The sequence below is a fragment of the Gobio gobio genome (genome assembly GCF_949357685.1).
Source record: "Gobio gobio genome assembly, chromosome: 6".
Lineage (NCBI taxonomy): Eukaryota > Metazoa > Chordata > Actinopteri > Cypriniformes > Gobionidae > Gobio > Gobio gobio.
The window spans coordinates 31,256,266-31,275,473 of NC_137102.1; the positions used below are offsets into that span (position 1 = coordinate 31,256,266).

Below are 19,208 nucleotides of genomic sequence, written 5' to 3' on the forward strand. Positions count from 1 at the left end.
ACTCCCGAGTCTGCGCTCTACTCCCCCCCCCCCTCCCCGGGGGGGCCGATCACGGCGGCCGCGGGACCTGGGGGTAAGAACAGCGAGGTGAGAGAACGGAGCGGGGAGCATGAGGAGCGACAGAGACGAGAGAGTGGAGAGAGGAGAAAAGAAGAAAAAAAAAAAAATTCTGGTCCGGTTCCCAGACACACTGCCGCTCGGTCCTCAGCCAGCCGAGAGGCTCTTCTTCGCGGTGCCATGCGGTGGCACTGGACGCTCGGTGGACGGCCCGAGACTCCTCCGCCCCCTGGCGGCCGGCGGTGGCTCCTCCTTCTGAGGGTGGCCGGAAGCGAGTCCCCATCCCGCGCTCCCTGCTCCTCCCCTATGCGGCGGACGACAGCAGGCTCCGGCTCCAGGCAAGCGCTGGGGACTCCTTCGCCCCCTCGCGGACGGCAGCCACCCCACCTCGACCCAGGGGCGCGGCAGCGAGCTCTCCGTCCCACCGATCTTCATCCGCTCCAGCACCACCGCTTCGGGCAGCCGCTCGCGGACTTCTCTCCTCCGCGCTGCCCGAACTCCGCGGCACCGCGATCCCCCTCAGCTGCGAGGGCTCCTCGACAGCATGTCCCTCCTTCCTCCCGGGCTTCGGCACCACTGTAGTAAAGCTTGTTTGTACGGGAAGAAGGAGGCGGGAACCGGCGGACAATCAAAACATTTAATCAAAATAAAATGGCGGCGACAGCCCCTCACGGTCGACTGCCGCCTACATACAAACAAACACAAAATGAAAATAAAAAGCTGCAGCCCCTCACGGACGACTGCAGCGAACACTAAATAAAACATAACACAAAATCCAGGCCTGGTCCTCTCTCGTCCCTCACTGTCGTCGCTCCTCCTCTTCATTCCCTTTATATGCCTACTCTCGTCGGCCTCGGCAGGGATTTCATTACTACCCATTATCATGTGTCTCTGGTTCCTCGGACCAGGTTGGGTCAGTCAGCACGCACAGCATTTTACATTGGGTTCCCATACGCAATATGAGAGACCTCTCGAAAGGGAGAGGTTCCTCGCTGTGCTTGTGATTCTCAGGTTTCGCGATTCAGTCGATTTTTAAAACCTGATTTCAATGGCGAAGCAGGGTCTTTTATAGCCTCAATGTGCAAATTTAGGAGACCTTTGTATTGCTGTGCAGCGGCACTGCGTTTTACATAGATACTTATATGAATAAAAGTTTTGCTTCATATTCAGGAGAAAAGGAGTTTCCCATACGCAATACTCGTTCCCTCTCTCAGGGAACCGAGGTTACGAAAGTAACCGAGTACGTTTACAACCGATGTATGCTCAACCATAGATATCCATAATAAAGGCTAGATGTCTCGTCCGTGCTGCTGGCCAATGGAGGTCGACGTCCGCACCTGGCGGCCATCTTGTCACAGGCAACTCGCTCACTTGTAACATTGTTTTCATGGGTGCTTGCACTTTTTAAATAACCATAACTTGCTAAATTTTTTACCGATTTTCAAACTGTTTGGTTTGTTATAAACGTCAGAGATGTAGTTATGACACTGCATACTTATGAAAAATTATTCATAATTTGTTTAAGCATCCATAATTATAGCCACATTAATAACGTTTGTAAGAAACCAAACCATTTGTAAATCCGTCAAGATTTCAGTGAGATAAGAGTATTTGTGTTCATGCAGATCACTCGCCTTACATTAGGTACCACAGAGCCCTGCCTGTGACAAGATGGCCGCCGGTGATGACGTTAGAGACTCCACGGTAAGACATCTAGTCTTTATTATGGATATCTATGTGCTCAACGGCTAGATAATACTCATAATGCACTGTGAGAGTCGCGATGTACATTGAATGAATTTTCGCGTTTCGCCAGGAGATTGTATCGACCCACACACTTTTTAAGACCAATGATATTGGACCCACTCACTTTTATCGTCTCTAATTGAGCACATGTTTGTTTACATACTGTGGCAGGGTGAAGAATCACGCAACACTGCGACTGGTGAAAAGCCCCCGGAGGGTGGTTTTATTGTGCAAAAGTGAACAAACGTTGAAATGACAAAGGTGCTAGTGCGCTGTGCTTCCTTCTCCCGTGGTGCCGTGAGACTTGCTGTGACGTCAGTGTGGCGGTGTGGCCAGAGCGTCACAGGCTGCTGTCTGGGTAAGAGAGAGAGAGAAAGGTTAGCGCTTCGTTGCATGGAGTGTTGTGCTCAAACTGGGGTTCCAAGGTGCTGTGCTTTATTGTGTGCGTTGATCGCCTGCAGCTGTGACGGTCCGGTCCGTGTTGAGTGCTCGCAGGTGATCCGTGTTTGTTTCCAGGGCGACGCTGATGAGAGCTCGGGAGACTTGTCACACTCCCCCCCTAAGCATCCCGCTGGTCCTGTAGGAACAGTTAGTAACATACACTGGGGAACACAGGGGTGGGCGGGGAGTGCGCCCTGACAGACCTGCATTAGCTGACCACAGCCTGGAGAGTCCATCGGCGTTGGAGTTGGCTGTCCCGGCCCGATGTTCCACCGTGAAGTTGAAGTCCTGGAGCGCTAGGAACCACCGCGTCACTCTGGCGCTGGTGTCCTTAGCGCGGGCCATCCATTGGAGTGGGGCGTGATCCGTCATCAGAGTGAAGCGGCCACCCAGCAGATAGTAGCGGAGCTCCAGGACTGCCCACTTGTTGGCCAGGGCTTCCTTCTCCACCGCCGCATATCTGTTTTCGGCTGGGGTCAGCTTACGGCTGATGTAGGTGACGGGGTGCTCCTCACCCTCCTGGACCTGGGAGAGGACCGCCCCCAGGCCCGTGTCGGAGGCGTCCGTCTGCAACAGGAAGGGGCAGTTGAAGTCGGGCGCCCTCAAGACCGGTTCCGTGGTCAGGGCCGCCTTGATGTCCCGGAAGGTCCTATCCAGGGTGCCGTCCCATTTCACCTTCTCCGGCTGCCCCTTCCTGGTCAGGTCTGTCAGGGGAGATGCTAAGGTGGAGAAGTTAGGGATAAAGCAGCGATAATAACCCGCCAACCCCAAAAAAGGCTCGTACCTGGGTTTTGGTCTCCGGGCGAGGCACTGACAGAATGGTGTCGATCTTCTTCTTCTGGGGTTGGATCAGCCCCCTACCCACCCGGAAACCTAGGTACTGAGCCTCGACGAGGGCGAGATGGCATTTCCGGGGGTTGGCGGCCAGTCCAGCCCGCCGGAGTTCCAGGAGCACCCTCCGCAGCCGCTCTAGGTGGTCCTGCCAGGTCTCGGAGGTCGAGGTAGGCCGCCGCATACGCTTGGTGGGGACGAAGAAGGATGTCCATCATCCTCTGAAACGTAGCGGGTGCCCCGTGCAGGCCGAAGGGGAGGGTCCGGTATTGCCAATGCCCACTGGGAGTAGAGAAGGCCGTCTTCTCCTTGGCGGAGTCTGTCAGGGGAATTTGCCAGTATCCTTTGGTGAGATCGAGTGTTGATATGTACCCGGCCCCCCCCAGATGTTCCAGTAGCTGGTCGACACGGGGCATCGGGTAGCCATCGAACTCCGAGACCTCGTTGAGCCGGCGGAAGTCATTGCAGAAGCGGAGGGTGCCATCTGGCTTCAGTACCATGACGATGGGGCTGGACCAGGCGCTGCGCGATGGTTCGATTACCCCTAACTTGAGCATCTCACCAATCTCATCCTCAATGGCTTGTCTCCGAGCCTCGGGGACCCGATAGGGCCGCTGCCTCACGATGAGTCCGGGTGGCGTAAGGATGTCGTGCTGGATGACGTTGGTCTGCCCGGGACGTGGTGAGAACACATCAGAGAACTGACGGACTAGATGGTTCAGCCCTGTCTTCTGGGTGGCGGACAGCTGGTCTCCGACGTCCACCACTGGGGATGCGACAGAGGCCAGGGCGGCAAGCTGATCCCGGGTCCCCACCCACCTCTTCAACAGGTTGATATGGTACAACTGTTCTTCACGCCGCCTACCCGGCTGGCGCAATCGGTAGTTAACAGGACCCACTCGCTCGATGACAGTGAACGGACCTTGCCAGGTCACGAGGAACTTGCACCCTGAGGTGGGGACCAACACCTTGACCCTGTTGCCCGGCTGGAATTCTCGTGGCTGAGCGGCCCGGTCGTTCAGCCGCTGTTGGGACTGCTGCGCCTTCGTGAGGTGTTCCCGGACTAATGGCATGACCCTCTCGATCCGCTCACGCATTTCCCTTACATGCTCGATGGCAGAGCGGAGAGGTGCCGGCTGCTGCTGCTCCCAGGCTTCGCGGGCCACATCCATAAGGCCCCTTGGTTGACGGCCGAAGAGCAGCTCAAATGGAGTGAAGCCGGTAGACGCTTGGGGAATTTCTCGGACTCCGAACAGGACGTAGGGGAGCATTAGTTCCCAGTCCTTCTTGTCTTCTGTGGCCACCCGCCGGAGCATCTGCTTCAGGGTCTGATTAAACCGCTCCACAAGGCCGTCTGTCTGTGGATGGTAGACGGTGGTTCGGAGCTGCTTTACCTGCAGCAGCCGGCATAGATCAGCCATTAGCTGGGACATGAAGGGGGTCCCTTGGTCCGTCAGTATCTCCGCTGGGATGCCGACTCGGGTGCAGAGGAGGAAGAGTTCCTTGGCGATGTTCTTTGCCGTTGCCTTTCGAAGGGGAAGTGCCTCTGGATACCGGGTGGCATAGTCGACGATCACCAGGATGTGTTCGTGTTCTTGGGCAGACTTAGGCAACGGCCCCACCAGGTCCATTCCAATCCGCTCGAAAGGTACCCCGATGATGGGAAGCGGGATGAGTGGACTGGGGGGAGGAGCTCGTGGTGAGGTCCACTGGCAGGTCGGACAGGCTTGGCAGAACCGCTTCACATCACCATCCAAGCCCGGCCAGTGGAAACGGTCCCGGATGCGCTGGACGGTGTTGGCGGTCCCCAGGTGGCCGGCCATCGGATGACTGTGGGTTAGCTCCTGTTAGGCAGCTCTTTAACCTCCCCCCTCCGCTGGGCGACACAGTACAACAGGCCGTTTTTCACCACAAAGTGCGGGAGAGGATGGGGCGCGGGCTGGTGGTCTTGGGCATCCAATGGAATGGGTGGAATGAGCCCCCTCCCTGGACCTGTTGGAACGACGCCAGTAGAACGGCCGGGGTGGATCTCCTTCGACGACGACGCTCGTGGCGGCGGCTCCTAGCCTGGCTGGCTGGCTGGGTGGAGGCGCGAAGCAGCTCTTCGAAGCCCGGCCAGTCTTGTCCGAGGAGCACAGGGAGAGGAAGATCCTTCACAATGCCGACCTCTACCGGCCACGTGCCAGGGCCAGCGGAGATCGTCACTCTCCGGGCCGGGACGTGACGAGTGTCGCCATGCACGCAGGTGATAGGCAGCTGGGACTTGGAGTTCTTCTGCGGTGGTAGGACGGCGGCCTGGACGAGGCTGACAGTGCTCCCGGAATCCAGGAGGGCAAGAGCCGGGCGCCCGTTGATCCTCACCTCTGCTCGCGGAGCTCCGCGGGGCGGATCCTGGTTGGACGCTGCAGCCAGCCAACCATGCGTGCACCGGCGGGGCCGGTTCCTCCGTGGGCATTGGTTCGTCGATGGGGCCGGGAGCTCGAAAGGCGGCGCTCGCTCCCCGGGGCTCGCGGTGCATCGCCGCCTCCGCCAGCTTGATGGCCTCGACGAGCTCGGCGATGGTAGTCGGGTTCTTCATTCCCACCGCCCGCCGGGTTGGCGGTGGGAGAGCTCGGAGCATCCGGTCAACTGTAACCCGCTCCGCAACCTGACCCGCGGTGGGGGTTCCCTCGAGCAACCAGTGTTGTACGAGCCGCTTGAGCTCAGCGGCCTGGGTGCGGGCTGGGCGACGCGGCTTGAACTCCCACTCATGGAACAACTGGGCGGCCGAGATGGCAGAGAGCCCGAGGCGTCCGAGGATTTCTCTTTTTAATTCATCATAATCATCAGCACTCACAGTGGGTAGGGACAAATAAGCTCGCTGTGCTTCACCGGTCAGCAGGGGTCCCAGCGACCGCGCCCATTCACTTCGGTCCCAGTTCTCCCGAACAGCCGTGGTTTCAAATAGTTGTAGAAATAGTTCGACATCATCATGACTGGTTAACTTCGGCAGGAGCTGGGTGACTCGGATGCGGGGGTCAGGAAGCGGAACGTGCTGAGCAGGGGCGAGGCGGAGAGCGGCGAATTCCTCTTCAACCTTTTCCTGACGAGCTGCCAGGTGTTCGGCGATCTGTTGCTGACGCAGACTCACATCTGTCAGGCACTTGAGCAGGTCTTCCATGACGGGGAGGAGCGCCGCCTTTTTTTCCGATCCTCGTTGACTGTGTGAGAGGGGGAAAAAAAACAATGTGAATGTTCCGGGGTGGTTGGTGATTGGTCTACTGTGGCAGGGTGAAGAATCACGCAACACTGCGACTGGTGAAAAGCCCCCGGAGGGTGGTTTTATTGTGCAAAAGTGAACAAACGTTGAAATAACAAAGGTGCTAGTGCGCTGTGCTTCCTTCTCCCGTGGTGCCGTGAGACTTGCTGTGACGTCAGTGTGGCGGTGTGGCCGGAGAGAGAGAGAAAGGTTAGCGCTTCGTTGCATGGAGTGTTGTGCTCAAACTGGGGTAACAAGGTGCTGTGCATTTATTATGTGTGCGTTGATCGCCTGAAGCTGTGACGGTCCGGTCCGTGTTGAGTGCTCGCAGGTGATCCGTGTTTGTTTCCAGGGCGACGCTGATGAGAGCTCGGGAGACTTGTCACAATACCCTGATAAACAGTGATTAAACGCGTTAGAAGCTTTATTTTCACTTTTCTAATATTTTTCTTCATTTTCATTGAAAATAAATGCCTTTCCGATCTGATATGTGATGGGGGAAAAGGATCAGAGCAAGTTCGGCAAAAGGCGGATTCGAACCGGGGGTCGATTTGTGCCAAAACTTGACGCCATGCGTCTTACGCCACATTCACATTGGGCGTAGGCGTCAACACTTCTCGTTTACTTTGAATGGGTGACGTCATGCGTTGCCGAACTGAATTGTGAGTTCCGTCTCGTCGCTTCACCATAGACAGTAAAAGAAATGGACACAGCGACCCCATAGACTTCAAAAGAGAGAATTGAAGTCAGTTAGAAGCACTCACTTCCTGATGGCTGAGCATACTGCGCAGCCTCAGACTGAGCTTTACGACGTAGATGTGACGTGAGCAACCTGTCTGACAGTTGTATGTCTTCTAGTAGTTGTGCAAAATGAAATTTGCGACATCTCTATCGGCGTTTATGCCTCCACGTCCCACTGATTGCCTCATAGACAGTAAAAGATTGCCTGCAAGCTTCTCCTCGGGTCTATACAGTACAGCGCGACGGAGTCGCGTGGTTATGATGTAATCGTTAGCCTATTTTTTACAAAAACGGCTTCTACGGGGCGATAGTGTAAGATACAAGGTAATGGAGCATTTTATACATTGTCGTGTTTGTTTAGAAATAAACAATGGACAAATGGAGTCTTTAAACGCATCAGATGTAAAGATATTCGCTGTCAAAGTGAGGCCAAAATGAATGGGAGTCAATGGAATGCTAAAAGAAGGTGATGACTTGGTTATCAATGGCTGCCCCTATGGAAGGTACGCTTTCCGGGTGTAGGATTACCCCCTTGGCAAAAGTTGAAGTTTTCTCAACTTTTCAAGCGCCAACCTTCAAGAGTCACCCTCTGTTGTTTCAAAGAATAGCACAATGGCGAGCGCGTCGAGTATGAACGCCTCATCCGTTTGGGGAGGAGCGCATGCAGTCAGCGGCGGGCGGCTTGCGCTGCGGAGCCAGGCGAAAGTATAAACAAGGCTTAATTCTCTATGCAGGAAAAACCCTGCATAAGATAACATAACTCTGCCATAGCCACACCCAACTTAATCACTGGCATTTTATGCATCTTTAATCCTTTATCATTCATGGTATTCATTTAGTACCTGTGCTGATTACTCGTCTATCTTTTTGTTGATAAAATACATTTTATTACGTGTATCTTCCTTGTGTTGATAATACAGAAGAGGCTTGACAAGTTAATGATATCTCACGAATCCTTCAGATAAGTCAGATGACAAACTCCTTAGCGGGTGTCCCAGGGAAATAGGAATAAGAGGTCATCTGACACTCTCACACTCACAATATTCATTTGGTGCCACCTGTGAAACTTCTTGGCAGAGGTCTAACGTCCTGTGTCCTGGAGTTATTCAGACTGAGGGTGGTACTCTAATGTTGATTGTCAGGTTTTAGGTACACCACACATGCATATAATGCTATCTTAGAAGGCCTATTGTCTCAATGTAGTATTTAATGCCTCGAAATTACAATGTCACCAGTTGTGGAGAAATTCCGGTAAGGAACAGAAAGTAATTTCTATTCCTAGAACAAACACGAAACAAACACAAAAGATCTATATAAAGACTATTCACATTTGTATGTTTAAACCTTAATTTGATATGAAGAACAGACATGCTATCTAGTTACTGACCTGTTGCAAACTAAAATACAGTAGCTGAAGCGGATTGATATTGTCCTGGTCTGGAGCGAGGTTTACGTAAGGTAACGTAAAAATAAGCAGGGCAGTCTGAAATCTGCCCCAATGACTCTCAATTAGAGTATGCTGCTGTTCCATTTTTCACCACAGATTTAGAAAAAACTGGGGTGCTGTAGAGCCTGGGAGGGATCAGGCACCCGCTGCCCCGCTTAGTATCATAATACCTGCCGAATCCATAAACTACATTTTAATATATCCTGCTCACTTTACAACTTAAAACTAGAAGTCTAGAAAATCATATTTTCATAATTGTTATAGAATGCTGAACACATTTATAATTTATTATTGATTCAGTTTATTCTGTCTGACAGGCGCCCTTCTTGATAGGCATATACACACAAAAATGCCTGCCTTGGTGAGTATTAATGCAAACACAGTCAATTATGTCTTAAAGGAACACTCCACTTTTTTGGGACTTTAGCTTATTCACTGTATCCCCCAGAGTTAGACAAGTCCATACATACCATTCTCATCTCCGTACATCCCATAACTCTGTCTGACGCACCCACCATTAGAGGTAATTCGGCCTCTTGTCTATCAGCTTCCAAAGTTTGTAACTCCTTGTCTGTGTATTCTGGCTCAAAACGATATGGTTCTGGATTTTGGTTTGATACAAAGTAAAAATCCTCTGACAATTCCTCAAAGTCAGCCATGCAACAGTCACGTTCGCTACTATCTTTCTAGTCACGTTGGTTTTGTTGACAGACGTAACAGCAGGGCTTCTCCGGTCCTGCGAGCAAATCACTCCGCCCTCCGCAGAAGTAGAGCAGTGCTGCGCCTGTCTCATTTAATCTTGTTATTTGTACACGCTGTGACTATACACATCACAACATGTAAATAGGAAAATGTTGGTGTTATTTTGTCACTTATTGAGCAGTAGGCTAGCTGGAGCCATATACCTCTAGTCTTTTGTGCTAAACTAGGCTAACGGTGGGAGCGTCAGACAGAGTTATGGGATGTACGGAGATGAGAATGGTATGTATGGACTTATCTAACTCTGGGGGATACAGAGAATATGTCACAGGTTCAGGGTGTGACATCGGCTCTTCCTGTTGTTTGTCCTGTCCTGTCATTTTTCTGCAGCTCGTGATTGGATTATCAGTTTGATCACGGGCTGATCTCCCGCACCTGTCGCTCGTTCCCTTTACACTTTATATGCCCAGCTGTGTCTACCTCTGTTGTCGGTTGATCACTTCATGTCGCGTGAATGTTACGTGTCTGCTCTGCATTTCTGCTCTGTGTCTTACCTGTTTGGTTTTGTGCCCAGGACCCGTAGACGAGGAGTTTTTCAGCAAGCCGTATTCCCTTGCTGGGCTCGGTCTCGTCTTCTTCTGGGTCTATCTGTCCCCCGTTCTCTCGGTGGTCTCTCCAGCCTGTGTGTCTGCTGTAGAGTGCGCAGATACAGTGGGAGCCACCAAACAGTTCCGTAGACTGTCACCTCCTCACTTTGTTTGACTGTTCACATTGTTTATTCCCCGAATAAACCACTTCCTTGTTCACTGCACTTTGAGTCCTCCTTTAATCCACAGTCCCGACAGAATCAACTGACCCAGATGGACTCAGCGGGCGAACTAGAGTTGCGACATGCTATTGCTCAACAGGGCATTTTGCTTGGAAGGCAGCAGGAGGAGTTGTCCGCTTCTCATCATGCCCTGACGGAGATGTCAGGCCAGCTAGCCGAAATTACCCAGCGACTGGAACAGTTAATGCCACACCCTGCCGTGGTTCCCACACCGAGTCAACCTGACACTGAGAGAGTGAACAGCCGCCAGTCTGAACCTCGTCTGAATCCTCCAGCTCCATATTCCGGTGAGCCCAACTCATGTCGTTCGTTCCTTTCACAATGCTCGCTAACTTTTTCACTTTAGCCGTCCTGCTTCACGACTGAGAGGTCTAAGGTGGCCTTCGTGATCATGCACCTGACTGGGCTTGCGAGAGAGTGGGGAACGGCTATGTGGGACAATGAGCATGAATGCTGCGGTACATTCAAGGACTTCTCAGCGGAGCTGCGCAAGGTGTTTGACCGTTCGGCACTGGGCACTGAGGCGGCACGTGCATTGTCGCTATTACAGCAGGGTGCCCGATCCGTGTCAGAATACTCGATTGAGTTCCGTACCCTCGTGGCATCCTGTGGTTGGAACGCAAAGGCTCAGTGGGACCATTTTCTCCATGGCTTAGCTGAGCACATAAAGGATGAGATTTACTCACTGGAGTTACCCCCTTCCCTTGGCGGTCTGGTGGACCTCGCTATCCAGGTGGATAACCGGATTTCCCTTCGTTCCCTGCATCAAGGGGCGGGGCTCCCTCACAGATCTGCCAGCAATGCACAGAGCACGGGGAGGGCTACATCACAGCAGTTCGGCCCATTTGATGAGGAACCCATGCAGATCGGGAGAACTCATCTGACTGTCGCTGAACGACAGCATCGCCTCACCAACAACTTGTGCCTCTACTGCGCAGAGGCAGGGCACATGGCGGCGGTTTGTCCCTTAAAGGGGCGACGCGCGTCCTTCAGAGGACGACGCACAGTGAGCGTTACGAACACGCTACTGCCATCTGGTGGTCGTTCCACACTCCCGGCTTTACTGCAGTTCGGGGGAGCGGCTCATCGGGTTTCAGCTTTAATTGATTCTGGGGCAGAGGGTGATTTCATGGATATTATACTGGCTGAGCACTTGGGCATTTCTAGCTCTCGTTTGGCTGAGCCGATTTCGGCCAGAACACTTTGTGGCACACCCCTCACAAGAATTACTCACTCCACAAGACTTGTTGGCCTCACCATCTCTGGGAATCATTCGGAGGAGATTCGCTTCCTATTAATTCATTCTCCCTCTGCTCCAGTGGTTTTGGGGCACACATGGTTGACTAAGCATAACCCTCACATTGACTGGGCTCAAAGTTCCATATTGGCGTGGAGCCCATTCTGTTCGTCTCAGTGTTTGGTGTCTGCTTCTTCCCCCTTAATGTCTGTTTCTGCGTTACAGGAGGGACCGGTGAGCCTGGCGGATGTACCAGAGGCTTACCATGACTTAAGAGCGGTGTTCAGTAAGTCCCGAGCTTTATCTCTCCCTCCGCACCGCCCGTACGACTGTGCGATTGAGTTATTACCTGGCACTTCTCCACCTAAGGGGCGTCTTTATTCGCTCTCCGGTCCTGAGAGGGAGGCCATGGAGAGATACATCAGCGATTCTCTCTTGGCCGGTATTATACGTCCTTCTTCCTCTCCGGCCGGGGCGGGGTTCTTCTTCGTGGGGAAGAAGGATGGTTCTTTGCGTCCCTGCATAGATTATCGAGGGCTGAATGACATCACGGTAAAGAATAGCCACCCTTTGCCATTGATGTCCTCAGCATTCGAACTCTTGCAGGGAGCAACCATCTTTACAAAGTTGGACCTACGCAATGCTTACCACCTGGTTCGGATTAGGCAGGGGGACGAATGGAAGACCGCTTTTAATACCCCGACAGGTCACTTTGAATATTTGGTCATGCCCTTTGGACTCTCAAACTCCCCAGCGGTCTTCCAGGCACTCGTCAACGACGTGCTCAGAGACATGGTCGACCGGTTTGTATTTGTTTACCTCGACGACATCCTGATCTTCTCCCAGAACGAGCGCGACCATGTCCAGCATGTCAGGCGGGTGTTACAGCGACTACTTGAGAATCGTTTGTTCGCTAAGGGGGAGAAGTGCGAGTTTCACGCGCGGTCGGTTCCGTTCCTGGGTTTCGTTCTGTCGCCCGAGGGCATCCGAATGGATCCTGGGAAGGTAAAAGCGGTTGCTGATTGGCCTACCCCAGATAGTCGTAAGGCTGTCCAGCGATTTCTGGGGTTCGCCAATTTTTACCGCCGATTCATTCGGAACTTTAGCCAGGTCGCCCTACCACTGACGAATCTCACCTCCACACGAATTCGTTTCTGTTGGTCAACGCAGGCTCAGGAGGCGTTTGAGAAACTTAAGAGTCGCTTAGTTTCGGCTCCCATTCTTACCAACCCAGACCCGTCTCGTCAATTCATTGTGGAGGTGGATGCATCAGAGGTGGGAGTGGGAGCGATTTTGTCTCAGAGGTCACCTTCGGACGACAGAATACACCCGTGCGCGTTCTTTTCTCATCGTCTCACTCCTGCGGAACGGAATTACGACATTGGGAATAGGGAGTTACTGGCTGTAAAGTTGGCATTGGAGGAGTGGCGTCACTGGTTAGAGGGCGCGGGGTCTCCATTCTTAGTTTGGACCGATCACAAGAATTTAGAATATATTAGGTCCGCGAAGAGGCTAAATTCTCGGCAGGCTCACTGGGCACTATTCTTCGGCCGGTTTGATTTTAACATCTCATATCGCCCCGGAAGTAAGAACGGTAAGCCCGATGCGCTCTCACGGATTTTTGAGGTTGAGGCTAGTCCCACTTCCCCGGTGACCATCGTGGCCCCCAGCCAGGTGGTCGCGGCGGTTACTTGGGGAGTGGAGTCCAGGGTCCGTGAGGCGTTACGCGACGTCACTATTCCTGCGGGGTGCCCAGTGGGTCTGCTGTTCGTGCCGGAGTCGGTCCGAACTGCCGTTCTTCAGTGGGGTCACTCATCTGGTCTAGCTTGCCACCCGGGAGCGGCTCGAACAGGTGCGTTGATCAGGCAGCGGTTCTCGTGGCCTTCGCTGGCGCAGGATACTAGGGAGTTCGTATCTGCTTGTCCGGCGTGTGCGGTGGGTAAGGGCTCTAATCAACCCTCGGCAGGGCTACTCCGACCGTTGTCAATCCCTTCGAGACCCTGGTCACACATAGCCATGGACTTTGTCACGGGTCTACCCCCATTCAGTGGCAATACCGTGGTGCTTACGGTGGTGGACAGGTTCTCGAAGGCGGTTCATTTTATTTCCCTCCCCAAACTACCTTCAGCGAGGGAGACAGCGGCCATTGTCTTAGACCACGTTTTTCGCATTCATGGCCTCCCGGTTGACGTGGTTTCTGACAGGGGTCCCCAATTTGTGTCTAAATTTTGGACAGAGTTCTGTCGACAGCTGGGGGGACGGCGAGCCTATCCTCCGGTTATCACCCGCAGACGAACGGTCAGGCGGAGCGAGCAAACCAGGACTTAGAGAGAGTCCTGCGCTGTGCGGCGTCGGCAGAGCCGTCGACTTGGAGTTCCAGGTTAACCATGTTCGAGTACGCCCATAACTCACTCCCGGTCTCGTCTACGGGGTTATCACCCTTCCAGTGCTGTTTAGGCTACCAGCCCCCATTATTTCCCTCCCAAGAGGCCGACGCCATTGTTCCATCCGCGCATTAGTTTATTCAGAGGTGCCTTCGTACGTGGAGGCTCGCCAGAGAAGCCCTTTCCCGGACTGGCGAAAGGAACAAGGTGTCGGCGGACCGTCACCGTTCTAAGCCCCCACTTTACGTGTGTGGTCAAAAGGTTTGGTTGTCAGCCCAGGACATTCCCCTCAAACTTCCCGCACGTAAACTGGGACCCAAATTCATTGGACCGTACATTATAACTAAGGTGCTTAACCCGGTGACGGTTCGACTCAAATTACCCCCCCAATTTAAGAGAATTCACCCGGTGTTTCATGTTTCCAAGGTCAAGCCCGTTATTCGCTCCCCACTTCAGCCCCAGACCTCTGCCCCGCCGCCCCCCAGACTCATCGAGGGGTTGCCTGCCTACACGGTACGGCGACTCCTGGATGTGAGGCGGAGGGGCAGAGGTCATCAATATCTGGTAGACTGGGAGGGTTATGGTCCAGAGGAGAGATGCTGGATTCCGGCTCGGGACGTGCTGGACCGCGCTCTTATTGACCAATTCCATCGGCGTCAGGGTGAGTCCTCTGGGGACGCCAGGAGGCGTCCCTGAGGGGGGGGGGGGGGGGGGGGGTTCTGTCACAGGTTCAGGGTGTGACATCGGCTCTTCCTGTTGTTTGTCCTGTCCTGTCATTTTTCTGCAGCTCGTGATTGGATTATCAGTTTGATCACGGGCTGATCTCCCGCACCTGTCGCTCGTTCCCTTTACCCTTTATATGCCCAGCTGTGTCTACCCCTGTTGTCAGTTGATCACTTCATGTCGCGTGAATGTTACATGTCTGCTCTGCATTTCTGCTCTGTGTCTTACCTGTTTGGTTTTGTGCCCAGGACCCGTAGACAAGGAGTTTTTCAGCAAGCCGTATTCCCTTGCTGGGCTCGGTCTCGTCTTCTTCTGGGTCTATCTGTCCCCCGTTCTCTCGGTGGTCTCTCCAGCCTGTGTGTCTGCTGTAGAGTGCGCAGATACAGTGGGAGCCACCAAACAGTTCCGTAGACTGTCACCTCCTCACTTTGTTTGACTGTTCACATTGTTTATTCCCCGAATAAACCACTTCCTTGTTCACTGCACTTTGAGTCCTCCTTTAATCCACAGTCCCGACAGAATAAGCTAAAGTCCCAAAAAAGTGGAGTGTTCCTTTAAGTGAACTTGCGATTTTGATTTCATTTCGATTCATGCATTAAATCTTAAAGCAGACTAATATACCTGCTAATATCTGGGTCATTATTTTTAATCAAACAAAAAAAGAAAAAGAGAAAATCAAACACTCTTGACTTTCATAGCTTTAATAAGGATCCATAATTTCATTTAGTTAGTGAAGATTAATATAATATAGATTATATAGGTTTACTTATACATCTATCTATTGTGAAGTAAAATTACATAATCTATGCCACACCACTCCCATCTCACAAAACTCACAGAACAGGCTTCAAACATATGCTTTATACAGTATATGCAGCATGTGGACATTGATTCATGTGAGAGAATGTGGATCGTACCATCCGAGAGTGGGGATGGGGGAGACGGAGGACCCTCTGCGGCTGGGCAGTGGGGAGCCATCCAGAGGGCTGCGGTTCTGGAGCAGATGTCTGTATCTGGGGTTGTATCTGATCCAGCGGTGAAGAGCCTCACAGGCTTCCGGCTGCTGCCCTGTGTTGGTCAGGCTCACTGCCAGAGCCATCAGGGCCTTCAGATTGTTTGGGTGCAGCTCCAAACATCTATTTAAACAAAGACAGAGAGACCAAACATGGCAAAATAAGTGAGGGAGTGAGTTGGTCCAACATGTTATTTTGTTGATTTTTTACTTCTGATTAAACCAGTTTGGGGCAGCACTATCTGTTTGTCCAATAAATGGTGCATAAGGAGAGTGTTCCGAAAAACAGCTTGAAAACAAGAATTATTTTTGCAATACCATTTGTTACCACTAATTGCGCAGAAGCAAATATATGTTCATGAATTTTAGACTTTTGTCTCCAGTTGAGATTTTTATGGCCTTAATTTTAAAGTGAACAATTTAATAGATTTTTAAGACTTTCAGAAAGCCTGAAACTAGAAATGTGACTATTTGTACAGCCTTGTATCTAACAGATGTTTCAATGATTGGTGGATTAAGGAAAGAAATCCTGAACATTGCCCTTGTTAATAAGATTCTGGTTTGTTGGAGTGTCTAGTAAGTGTGTAATTAAAATTATATTAAAATGCTGTATTTACAACATCATTCACCCTCAGAGAACAGAGCATTAATGCTCCTCTGGCATACATCAGACTCAAGCATACATCGCAAAACCGCTCATTATTCTCTACTCACCTCCGAAGACAAACAATGGCTGCCTGCTCATTCTCATTCTCTGCTTGTGTGGTGCCCAAAACCTGCCAAGCCTTTGCAGAGGAAAAAAAGCACTTTAGTTAGAAACAATTGTCATAAAATTATTAGAGCAAAGCAGAAATAAAAAAGACTAGAACATAAATAGCTTGAAGGGCACTGTAAAAACAGCATTCATTGGGCCTGCCAGTTTTCTACAACATATTATTGTTGCCTCTCTTTATGTGCTTGGCCAGTGCATTTAATGGCATGCCACTCTGGGGACGATGGCATTGGACTTTAATGTGCTTTTTTTTTCAAATTAAACAGGATCATATTCATAAGCGGTGATAATCCCAGAGGTGTGCGCCATCTGTCTGGCATCACCGTGGCTCATAAAGCATGGGAAATTTCATTAAATGTTCGATTGTGCTGACTAGGCAATAATAAGAGGAAGGCAGGAAGGAAATGAAATTGCACTGTCTGTCACTAATCTGTTTCATCGTTTGTGAGGTGATAAAACATTCTGAGTTGAACACAGGACATAATAACTAGTAAGCCAAGTAATCTGATAAGAGGCTTATTTAGAATGTTCTAAATATCAAATGATTAAACTTCTTAAACAATTGCCCCCCCCACACACACACACACACAATTTTATACACCATTCAAAAGTTTGGAGTCTTTTGGAGATAATTTTTTATATGTATTTGAAATAAGCATCTTATTGTCAGGATTTGCTGATAGAACCCGAACGCAGGACAGCCAGGCATGCTCAAAAAGGTCTTGCATGCTACAAAGAACACAAAACGCCTGGCCAATGAACACAAAAACCAGGTGCTCGACAAAAAGACACTGTCACTACCCTCCCTCAAAAGGGATGCCCCCTGGCGTCCCCAATGAGGAACACCAAACACAAGACTGATACGTCACAAAATAGACATACACTATGGCAACACAAGAAAGATTCACACACCAACACAACAACAGCAGACAGACTGCGGTCAGACAGAGACAGGAAATGGAAAGAGGGAGGGAAGCCAGGCCGGTGTTGGGGGCACAGGGGGAATGGACCCGGGACACTCTGGCTTAACAGGAACCCAGGCAACATACAAACTTTTTTTTTAAATTTTGCTCTGTATAATGTATTCTGGGATTGCCTTAAAGGGGTCATGAACTGGCTTTTTTAATTTTTTTATACTGTTGTCTGAGGTAAACTTATGACGTTTGCGTGGTTTTTACATTCAAAAACATCATAATGAATAAGTAATAGGCTATTTTCTGCCCTGGTTTTGAGCCTCTCTCAAGAAACACTGGGGTTGGATGGGCGTGCCGCACTGAAGACTTCGAAGTAAATGCCCACGGCTAGGATCGGATAACAGTTTTGCATATTTGATGAGCTTCAGCTCCCCTGTGAGTAGGCTACACGAGGAATTGTTTTGAAAGCCTGTGAGAAACGGCAAATGAAATGATTCGTCCCAGAGGGCTCGCAAAATATCTTTATCAAACAAACACAATGATTTATCCCTCATCCACCCGTGATTGATTGGAATGTTATTTTTTATTACTTGGCCCGCCCGATCGGTGGATATAAGCGTGAACCGTGCATCACACACACACACACACACACACATGAGTGCCAAGTACGTTGCAGACTGCATGATCAAAACTTCCGCGATTGTATTTTTCCTTCAAATATCAAGTCAAGAGAGTGAACGCACATCAAGAAAGGAATGTTATTTCACTATTTAAGATTTACGTTTTGGTAGCCCGTCTGAAAAACACATAGCCCCGGGACGTTGGGCTTTGCGAGCCCTAGCCCATAACGTTACATGTCCAACTCTGATCCTGATTCGCAATGAACCAACAACACCTCAAATAAAGGATTATTCTGCCTTTGACAGCTAATGTTCAGTTAGACACGTACACATAATCAATAGATATCAAACGATCTGTAACAATGCAATACTGTCACATAAAAAAAACATTTTTACTCACATAAGTGTGGTTAATCTCATCCTGTCTGAAAATCCAGTCTCTTGTTTACAAACGAATCCATTGAAATGAAAGAACAGATGCGCAATGTCTTCCAGGCTTGTGTTATGTTAGTGGCACGAGTCGGTTGGGGTCGGGTGTGGCTACGGAATCAGGGGTTGTTCTTCTTCTGTTGAGGTGGGTGCTTCACTACACTCTGACATAACAGCCTGTCAAATTCTGAGATCGATCGTTTGCTGGGCCTGGTGCCTATAAAAGCTTTTCTTTGACTAACAAGGAAGTTTTCAGCTCTGAAACTTATATTACTATGAGCTCAAGGGAAAGTTGATTTCTCAATTCATCACCCCTTTAATTGCAAAAGATGCAAAGCTGCCTTTGATTTTGGTCAGACGAAAGTATCTTATGGATTCCTTCAAGCCTTTACAGTATGTCTTAATATGTTGTCTAAGTAGGTCACTTACTAGGTTTTGAAACACATATAATGCAAGACAGCCTAAAAACACACAAATGCTCAATAAAGGGGCTGGCCAGATTACATAAGGGGTTCTTTACCTCTGAGTCCTGAGGGTCTTGTAAGATGGCTGCCTCCAACAGTAGTACGGCGCTGTTCAGATCCCCATCCCTGCACGTCTGCAGCCCCTGTTCAAAAGCATTGGTGTAGTCTTTGTAAGGATTATTGTCATGGAAGAAGTAACCCTGTAAGCAACAGAACCAAAAAACAAGCTTAAAGAAAACAATCAAAACCACAAGTAAATATCATGATGATTTTAATAGAATACTTGAGCTCAGGACTCAGAGTAAGCCTTTCATAAATCTGGAGAGGTAGACACTGGAGTGTTGATAATTGGATCACGCTGAGGTCTTTAATATTGCAGTGAAAATTGCAGTCGGACTAATCAGTGGCGTGGGGAGAATAAAAGGCCACAGGAACACACACTTCAAATGATCCACTGCAAAGCCATATGCCCAACATTCCCACCATCCAGTGACACTAAGCTTAAAAAGATTGAAAAATTATAATTTTTCTCTAAATTGTTTTAAAGTAAATCATTAAGAAGAACTTGAATGTTTGAAAAGAATGTTCTTAAAAATCATTGTAAATAACCTTTTAAAATGGTCT

The 19,208-nt window shown here is 50.4% G+C and overlaps 1 protein-coding gene across 2 annotated transcripts in view; it reads right to left on the bottom strand.

Moving 5' to 3' along the window:
• The window catches only part of pex5lb (peroxisomal biogenesis factor 5-like b), a 74,468-nt gene extending 55,549 nt beyond the window's left edge, over positions 1–18,919 (bottom strand). Inside the window, exons 1-4 of one of the 2 annotated variants that reach the window (XM_079819465.1) lie at positions 18,868–18,919; positions 18,641–18,784; positions 16,100–16,170; positions 15,291–15,509 (exon numbers count right to left, since the gene is read on the bottom strand). In XM_079819465.1, coding sequence (XP_079675591.1) covers positions 15,291–15,472 — 182 coding nt within the window. In that variant the 5' untranslated portion in view covers positions 15,473–15,509; positions 16,100–16,170; positions 18,641–18,784; positions 18,868–18,919. Of the gene's footprint in view, positions 1–15,290; positions 15,510–16,099; positions 16,171–18,091; positions 18,198–18,640; positions 18,785–18,867 lie in introns of those variants that run through there. The other variant, XM_079819466.1, reaches the window with a different exon arrangement.
• Between the last annotated feature and the right edge of the window lie 289 nt (positions 18,920–19,208).